The sequence below is a fragment of the Tachyglossus aculeatus genome, chromosome 8 (assembly GCF_015852505.1).
Source record: "Tachyglossus aculeatus isolate mTacAcu1 chromosome 8, mTacAcu1.pri, whole genome shotgun sequence".
NCBI lineage: Eukaryota > Metazoa > Chordata > Mammalia > Monotremata > Tachyglossidae > Tachyglossus > Tachyglossus aculeatus.
In genome coordinates this window covers 39,175,971-39,185,355 of record NC_052073.1, presented here as the reverse complement: position 1 = coordinate 39,185,355, position 9,385 = coordinate 39,175,971, and the positions used below count along the sequence as shown (strand labels likewise).

Sequence of the window (9,385 nt, the reverse complement as noted above, 5' to 3'; positions counted from 1 at the left end):
ACAGCACCTGTATATATGTATATATGTTTGTACATATTTATTACTCTATTTATTTTACTTGTACATTTCTATTCTATTCTATTTATTTTATTTTGTTAATATGTTTGGTTTTGTTCTCTGTCTCCCCCCTATTAGACTGGGAGCCCACTGTTATGTAGGGACTGTCATACTTCCCAATTTGTACTTCCCAAGCGCTTAGTACAGTGCTCTGCACATAGTAAGCGCTCAATAAATACGATTGATTGATTGATTGATTCTCCCCGGCTGCCGGTCCGGGCCCAGCGCCAGGACCACTTTCGACTCTTTTAGCCAGCCGCCTCGCCGGCCTCGCTCACGGGCCCCGGTCAACATTAACAGGCCAGATGGGATCACGGATTATGAAGTTCTGGACCCAAATCACATGTTTTGTTGCCAACTTGGACTTCCCAAGCGCTTAGTCCAGTGCTCTGCACACAGTAAGCGCTCAATAAATACGGTTGATGATGCTCTGCACACAGTAAGCGCTCAATAAATACGATTGATGATGCTCTGCGCACAGTAAGCGCTCAATAATACGATTGATTGAAATCAGCCTTCAAGCGGCGAAGCAGCGCGGCTCAGTGGAAAGAGCCCAGGCTTTGGAGTCGGAGGTCATGGGTTCCAATCCTGGCTCTGCCACGTGTCTCCTGTGAGACCTTGGGCAAGTCACTTAATACTAACAATAATATAATAATGATGGCATTTATTAAGCGCTTACTATGTGCAAAGCCCTGTTCTAAGCGCTGGGGAGGTTACAAGGTGATCAGGTTGTCCCACGGGGGGCTCACAGTCTTCATCCCCATTTTGCAGATGAGAGAACTGAGGCACAGAGAAGTGAAGTGACTTGCCCAAAGTCACACAGCTGACAACTGGCAGAGCCGGCATTTGAACCCATGACCACTGACTCCAAAGCCCGGGCTCTTTCCACTGAGCCACTTAACTTCTCTGAGCCTGTTACCTCATCTGGAAAATGGGGATGAAGACTGTGAGCCCCACGTGGGATGACTTGATCACCTTGTATCCCCCCCAGCGCTTAGACCAGTGCTTCGCACGTAGTAAGCGCTTAACAAAATGCCATTATTGTTATTATTATTCAAGCTCTGCTTGCCTCAGCGTGGCAGAGTGGACCCTTTGAAGAGGATGGACGACAACACAAGTCGCCTGTATCTACCCCAGCACTTAGAACAGTGCTGGATGCCTACTAAGCGTTTAACCGATAACATAAATCATTATTATTATTATCTACCCTAATGCTTACTACAGCGTCTGGCACATAGTACCCAGTGCTTAGAACAGTGCTTTGCACATAGTAAGCACTTAATAAATGCCATCATTATTATTATTAGTAGTAGTAGTAAGCACCTGTCTACATGTTTTGTTGCCTGTCTCCTCCTTCTAGACTGTGAGCCCGTTGTTGGGTAGGGACCGTCTCTATATGTTGCCGACTTGGACTTCCCAAGCGCTTAGTACAGTGCTCTGCACACAGTAAGCGCTCAATAAATACGATTGAATGAAGGGTGGACCCTTTGAAGAGGACGGACGACAACACAAGTCGCCTGTATCTACCCCAGCACTTAAAACAGTGCTGGATGCCTACTAAGCGTTTAACCGATAACATAAATCATTATTATTATTATCTACCCTAATGCTTACTACAGCGTCTGGCACATAGTACCCAGTGCTTAGAACAGTGCTTTGCACATAGTAAGCACTTAATAAATGCCATCATTATTATTAGTAGTAGTAGTAGTAAGCACCTGTCTACATGTTTTGTTGCCTGTCTCCTCCTTCTAGACTGTGAGCCCGTTGTTGGGTAGGGACCGTCTCTATATGTTGCCGACTTGGACTTCCCAAGCGCTTAGTACAGTGCTGTGCACATAGTAAGCGCTCAATAAATACGACTGAATGAAGGGTGGACCCTTTGAAGAGGACGGACGACAACACAAGTCGCCTGTATCTACCCCAGCACTTAAAACAGTGCTGGATGCCTACTAAGCGTTTAACCGATAACATAATCATTATTATTATTATCACCCCTAATGCTTACTACAGTGTCTAGCACATAGTCCCCAGCGTTTAGAACAGTGCTTTGCACATAGTAAGCACTTAATACCATCATCATTATTATTAGTAGTAGTAGTAAGCACCTGTCTACATGTTTTGTTGCCTGTCTCCTCCTTCTAGACTGTGAGTCCGTTGTTGGGTAGGGACCGTCTCTATATGTTGCTGACTTGGACTTCCCAAGCGCTTAGTACAGTGCTCTGCACACAGTAAGCGCTCAATAAATACGACTGAATGAATTTAAATACCATAAAAAAATAAACAAATATCATTGATGGATTAATTACAAATTTTACCATCAGTGGCACCTTCTTCGAGGAGAAAAGACAATGAAAGATTCCACCAATCAATCAATAGTATTTATTGAGCGCTTACTTGTGCAGAGCACTGTACTAAGCGCTTGGGAAGTACAAGTTGGCAACATATAGAGACAGTCCCTACCCAACAGTGGGCTCACAGGTGATCCACCCTTCTCAATCTTCAGCTTCTCTTCTGAAACTCCTCTTATTGGAGAAATGATATCAACCTTTTTCTTATTGTATTCGTTCGGCTCTGTGCTGGGCGCTCTTCTTTGGGCAGGGGGTACAAACAAGATTATCTTGTTGAACACAGTCCCTGTCCCAGCCTTAATCCCCATTTTACAGATGGGGCAACTGAGGCACAGAGAATTGACTTGCCAGATCTCCGGCCTAATGGTCATTTGTAAATACACAGGAAATCCTCGACTTCACCATCACCGGTGGCATTTACTGGGCGCCTACTGAGTGCAAAGCACTGGACTAAGCGTTAGGGAGAGGCAGCGTGGCTCAGCGGAAAGAGCCCGGGCTTTGGAGTCAGAGGTTACGGGTTCAAATCCCGGCTCCGCCAATTGGCAGCTGTGTGACTTTGGGCAAGTCACTCCACTTCTCTGGGCCTCAGTGACCTCATCTGGAAAATGGGGATGAAGACTGTGAGCCCCCCGTGGGACGACCTGATCACCTTGTAACCTCCCCAGCGCTTAGAACGGTGCTTTGCACATAGTCAGCGCTTAATAAATGCCATCATTATTATTATTATTAACTCAGAAACAAGCACTTAATAAATGCCATTATTATTATTATTATTATTATTATTATTATTATTATTATTATTATCTCAGAAGCAAGACAAAATTCACTACCGGGCAAAAACTGACAATTTAATGAGTGACATAGACAAAGGTTAATTGCGGGGGGAAGAATGGAAAGTAGTAATAATGTATACCAGGATCAAGTAGTTGAATAAGTTAAAGAATATCCAAACCGCTATAAAGACAAAAATATACTCAGGCTCAAAAGGAATGGTCTCTCCTGTTAGAGTGGAAGCTCCTTATGGGCAGGGAATGTGGCACTCGCTAATTCTGTATTTCCCAAGCGCCTAGCATGGGGATACACAGCAAATGAGCGCTCAATAAATGCCGATACTCCGATACAATGCCGATACAATGGAGGGAAAAATACGTTCCCGGGGTGGAAGGGAACATATTGCTCTCTACCAGCTCTCTCCTTGACCTTCAACTGTCATTTTTTCCCCCTCCATCACGGCAACAACGCCATACCTTCCCTGATTGTCGAGTGGCTCCTCATCCCCAAATCCAAAGCCAAATAATAAGAATAATATATTCTTATATATTCTTATATATATGATAAGCGCTGGGGTAGATACAAGGTAATCAGGTTATCCCACGCGGGGCTCACAGTCTTCATCTCCATTTTCCAGATGAGGGAACTGAGGCCCAGAGAATAATAGTAATAATAATAATAATTATAATAATGGTATTTATTTATTCATTCATTCATTCAATCGTATTTATTGAGCGCTTACTGCGTGCAGAGCACTGGACTAAGCGCTTGGGAAGTCCAAGTTGGCAACATATAGAGACGGTCCCTACCCAACAAGTATTTGTTAAGCACTTGCTATGTGCCAAGCACTGTTCTAAGCACTGGGAGGATACAAGGTGATCAGGTCGTCCCATGTGGGGCTCAGGGTCTGAATCCCCACTTTACAGATGAGGGAACTGAGGCCCGGAGAATCAATCAATCGTATTTATTGAGCGCTTGCTGCGTGCAGAGCACTGTACTAAGCGCTTGGGAAGTACAATTTGGCAACATAGAGAGAAGTGAAGCGACTGGCCCAAAGTTACACAGCCGATAAGTGGCGGTGCCGGGATTAGAACCCACCACCTCTGACTCCCAAGCTACGGTCCTTGAGGAGGGGGCGCTTGCCCCTGCGCTGGGCTAAGCGCTTGGGAAGTCCAAGTCGGCAACAGATAGAGACGGGCCCTACCCCACGGCAGGCTCGCAGCGTGGCTCAGTGGAAAGAGCCCGGGCTTTGGAGTCAGAGGTCATGGGTTCAAATCCTGGCTCCGCCACTTGTCAGCTGGGTGACTCTGGGCAGGTCACTTCACTTCTCTGGGCCTCAGTTCCCTCATCTGGAAAATGGGGATGAAGATTGCGAGCCCCACGTGGGACAACCCGATCACCCCCAGCGCTTAGAACAGTGCTTTGCACATAATAATGATAATAATAATAATGATGGCATTTGTTAAGCGCTTACTCTGTGCAAAGCACTGTTCTAAGCGCTGGGGGGGATACAATGTGATCAAGTTGTCCCACATGGGGCTCACAGTCTTAATCCCCATTTTTACAGATGAGGGAACTGAGGCTCAGAGAAGTGAAGTGACTTGCCCAAGGTCACACAGCAGACTTGTGGTGGAGCCGGGATTCGAACCCACGACCTCTGACTCCAAAGCCCGTGCTCTTTCCACTGAGCCACGCTGCTTCTCACATAGTAAGCGCTTAACAAATGCCATCATCGTTATTATTATTAGAACCCACAACCTGCGACTCCCAAGGCCGGGCTGCTTCCTGGGGGCGGAGGGCACCGTCTCCCCGTCTCCTCTCGGATCCGGCGGGCGTCCTAGGTGGTCCGGCAGGTGTCCTTGTCACGGGGCGGTCCCCGGGCGGGCAGGGTGGTCCCGTGGGTGAGGGGGGTGTCGTCGGTGAGGAGGGCGTCGGGGGCGAGGGGGTGGGTGAGGGTGAGATAGGAGGTGACGGCCTCGCGGAGTCCAGCGCTGATGGGAGACGCCTCGCCCGGGGACCCGCCGTCCGACAGCAGGTGGTGGCTGAGGGGACAGAGGAGGGGACAGAGGAGGGGACAATGGAGGGGACATGGTTTGGGAATTACAAGAGGGTGGGACCTCAGTGAGGGGGCAGTGCCAGGGGTTCAGGGGGGCAGGACGGGGAGCTCAGGGGGCATGGCCAGGGGCACCGAGGGGCATGCCCAGGGCCGGAGGGGAGGGACAAGGCGCTCATGGGGCATGGCCAAGGATTCTGGGCATGGCCAGTGGGCTCAGGGGGGTGGCTAGAGGGCACAGAGAGGCGGGATCATCATCATCATCATCATCATCAATCGTATTTATTGAGCGCTTACTGTGTGCAGAGCACTGGACTAAGCGCTTGGGAAGTACAAGTTGGCAATATATAGAGACGGTCCCTACCCAACAGTGGGCTCACAGTCTAAAAGGGGGAGACAGAGAACAAAACCAAACATACTAACAAAATAAAATGAATAGATATGGACAAGTAAAATAAATAAAAAGAGTAAGAAATATGTACAAACATATATACATCATCATCATCATCATCAATCGTATTTATTGAGCGCTTACTGTGTGCAGAGCACCGGACTAAGCGCTTGGGAAGTACAAGTTGGCAACATTTAGAGACGGTCCCTACCCAACAGGGGGCTCACAGTCTAAAAGGGGGAGACAGACAACAAAACCAAACATACTAACAAAATGAAATAAATAGAATAGATATGTACAAGTAAAATAAATAAATAGAGTAATAAATATGTACAAACATATATACATATATCCAGGTGCTGTGGGGAAGGGAAGGAGGTAAGATGAGGGGATGGAGAGGGGGACGAGGGGGAGAGGAAGGAAGGGGCTCAGTCTGGGAAGGCCTCCTGGAGGAGGTGAGCTCTCAGTAGGGCCTTGAATGGAGGAAGAGGGGGCATGGCCAGAGGGCTCTGAGGGGAGGGACCGGGAGCTCAATTGTCAGCTGTCTTCTAGACTGTGAGCCCACTGTTGGGTAGGGACCATCTCTATAGGTTGCCAACTGGGACTTCCCAAGCGCTTAGTCCAGTGCTCTGCACACAGTACGTACTCAATAAATACGATTAATTGACTGATTGATTGATTGATGGCCAGAGGGCTCTGAGGGGAGGGACCGGGAACTCAATTGTCAGCTGTCTTCTAGACTGTGAGCCCACTGTTGGGTAGGGACCGTCTCTATAGATTGCCAACTTGGACTTCCCAAGCGCTTAGTCCCGTGCTCTGCACACAGGAAGTGCTCAATAAATACGATTGAATGAATGAATGAAAGTGCTCTGAGGGATGTGGACAGGGGACTTGGGGGTGTGACCTGGGGGTTTGAGGCGTGGCCAGCGACTCGAGGGGCGTGGCCAGGGGCTCTGTGGGGCGGGGCCAGAGACTAGGGGGCGTGGCCAGGGTTTGAGGGCGTGGCCAGGGTTTGAGGTCATGCCCAGGGGTTGAGGGGCGGGGCCAGTAGCCCAGGGGCTCAGATGGGGAGTGGCCAGTGGATGAGTGGGCATGGCCAGGGGCTCCGAGGGGCGTGACCAGGCTTTAGGGGGCGTGGTCAGGCTTTAGGGGGCGTGGCCCGGGGTTGAGAGGCGTGATCAGTAGCACAGGGGAGTGGCCAGTGACTCGGATGGGCGTGGCCAGTGGGTTGTGGGCGTGGCCAGTAACTCAAGGGGTGTGGCCAGGGGCTCTGAGGGGAGGGGGCAGGGATTGGGGGGCATGGCCAGGGGTTGAAGGCATGACCAGGGGTTGAGGGGTGTGGCCAGTGGGTTTTGGGCATAGGCCAGTGACTTGAGGGGCGGGACCAGAGGTTGAGGGCCGGGGCCAGGAGCCCAGGGGCATGGCCAGGGACTCGGGTGGGGAGTGGCCAGTGGATGAGCAGGTATGGCCAGTGGGCGAGTGGGCGTGGCCAGGGGCTCTGAGGGGCGTGGCCAGGGTTGGGCACGTGACCAGGGTTGAGGGGAGTGGCCAGATGCTCGGATGGGCGTGGCCTGTTGTTCCTGGGCGTGGCCAGGAACTCGGAGGGGCGTGGCCAGTGGGTTCTGGGCGTGGCCAGGGGTGTGAGGGGCGTGGCCAATGACTTGAGGGGCGGGGTTGGGGTCTCTGAGGGGCGGGGCCAGGAATTGGGGGCGAGGCCACACAGGGTCAGGAGCCCAGGGGTGTTGCCAGGGACTTGGAGGGGTGTGGCCAGTGGATGAGGGCGTGGCCAGGGGTCGATGGGTGTGGCCAGGATCTTGGAGGGGAGTGGCCAGTGGATTCTGGGTGTGGCCAGGGGGTCGAGGGGCGTGGTCAGGGATTCAGGGGAGTGGCCAGGATACGTGAGGGGCATGACCAGGGACTCAGGTGGGAGTGGCCAGTGGCTTCTGGGCGTGGCCAGGAACTTGGAGGGGAGTGGCCAGTGGCTTCTGGGCATGGCCAGGGGGTCGAGGGGCGTGGCCAGGGCTTCAGGGGAGTGGCCGGGATATGTGAGGGGCATGGCCAGGGACTTGGGTGGGAGTGACCAGTGGCTTCTGGGCATGGCCAGGGGTCGAGGGGCTTGGCCAGGAACTTGGAGGGGAGTGGCCAGTGGTTTCTGGTTGTGGCCAGGAACTTGGAGGGGAGTGGCCAGTGGCTTCTGGGTGTGGCCAAAGGGTCGAGGGGTGTGGCCAGGGATTCAGGGGAGTGACCAGGATATGTGAGTGGCATGGCCAGGAACTCGGGTGGGAGTGGCCAGTGGCTTCTGGGCGTGGCCAGGGATCGAGGGGCGTGGCCAGGAATTTGGAATGGAGTGGCCAGTGGCTTCTGGGCGTGGCCAGGGGGGTCGAGGGGCGTGGCCAGGGATTCAGGGGTGTGGCCAGGATATGTGAGTGGCGTGGCCAGGGATTTGGGTGGGAGTGGCCAGTGGCTTCTGGGCGTGGCTAGGGTCGAGGGGCGTGGCCAGGAACTTGGAGGGGAGTGGCCAGGGGTCGAGGGGCGTGGCCAGGCGATCGAGGGGCGTGGTCAGGGATTCAGGGGAGTGGCCAGGATACGTGAGGGGCATGGCCAGGGACTCGGGTGGGAGTGGTCTGTGGCTTCTGGGCGTGGCCAGGGGTCGAGGGTCATGGCCAGTGGCTTCTGGGCGTGGCCAAGGGGTCGAGGGGCGTGTCCAGGGATTCAGGGGAGTGGCCAAGATATCAATCAATCAATCAATCGTATTTATTGAGCGCTTACTGTGTGCAGAGCACTGTACTATGCACTTGGGAAGTCCAAGTTGGCAACACATAGAGACAGTCCCTACCCAACAGTGGGCTCACACGTGAGGGGCATGGCCAGGGACTCGGGTGGGAGTGTGAGCCCACTGTTGGGTAGGGACTGTCTCTATATGTTGCCAATTTGTACTTCCCAAGCGCTTAGTACGGTGCTCTGCACATAGTAAGCGCTCAATAAATACGATTGATGATGATGCTGAGTGGCCAGTGGCCCCTGGGCGTGGCCAGGGATTCAGGGGAGGGGCCAGGAGACTTGAGGGGCGTGGCCCTGGATTTGGGGGGCGTGGGGGTCTGTCCCCGCTCCCTAGCCCGGGTGCCCCCCGACTGACCTGTCCAGCTGCTTCCAGTCGAGGGTCAGCGGCTGCGGTGGCGGCGGCGGTGGCAAGGGCTCCATCAGGCTCCGCTGGGTGGGCAGGGGTCCGGGCAGGGGGGCGCAGGGCTCCGACAGCGGGCACTGCAGCTCCTCTCCCGCCTCTGCCAGCCAATAAATAATAATGATAATGATGGCACTTATTAAGCGCTTACTATGTGCAAAGCACTCTTCTAAGCTCTGGGGGGGATCCAAGGTGATCAAGTTGTCCCACGTGGGGCTCACAGTCTTAATCCCCATTTTACAGATGAGGTAACTGAGGCTCAGAGAAGTGAAGTGACTTGCCCAAGGTCACACAGCAGACACGTGGTGGAGTCGGGATTCGAACCCATGACCTCTGACTCCAAAGCCCGCGCTCTTTCCACTGAGCCACGCTTTTGACAGAGGAGGGAACTGAGGCCCAGAGAATAATAATAATAATATTTGTTAAGCACTGACTATGTGCCAAACACTGTTCTAAGCACTGGGGGAGATACAAGGTGATCAGGTTGTCCCTCATGGGGTTCACAGGCTTCAATCCCCATTTTACAGATGAGGGAACTGGGGAACAGAGAATAATAATAATAATTATATTTGTTAAGCGCT

At 52.5% G+C, this 9,385-nt stretch overlaps 1 protein-coding gene across 1 annotated transcript in view; it reads right to left on the bottom strand.

Moving 5' to 3' along the window:
* Positions 1-4,915: 4,915 nt before the first annotated feature.
* The window catches only part of SLA2 (Src like adaptor 2), an 18,888-nt gene continuing 14,418 nt past the window's right edge, over positions 4,916-9,385 (bottom strand). The window contains exons 6-7 of the mRNA XM_038750743.1: positions 8,760-8,904; positions 4,916-5,221 (exon numbers count right to left, since the gene is read on the bottom strand). Coding sequence (XP_038606671.1) covers positions 5,017-5,221; positions 8,760-8,904 — 350 coding nt within the window. The 3' untranslated portion in view covers positions 4,916-5,016. The remainder of the gene's footprint in view (positions 5,222-8,759; positions 8,905-9,385) is intronic.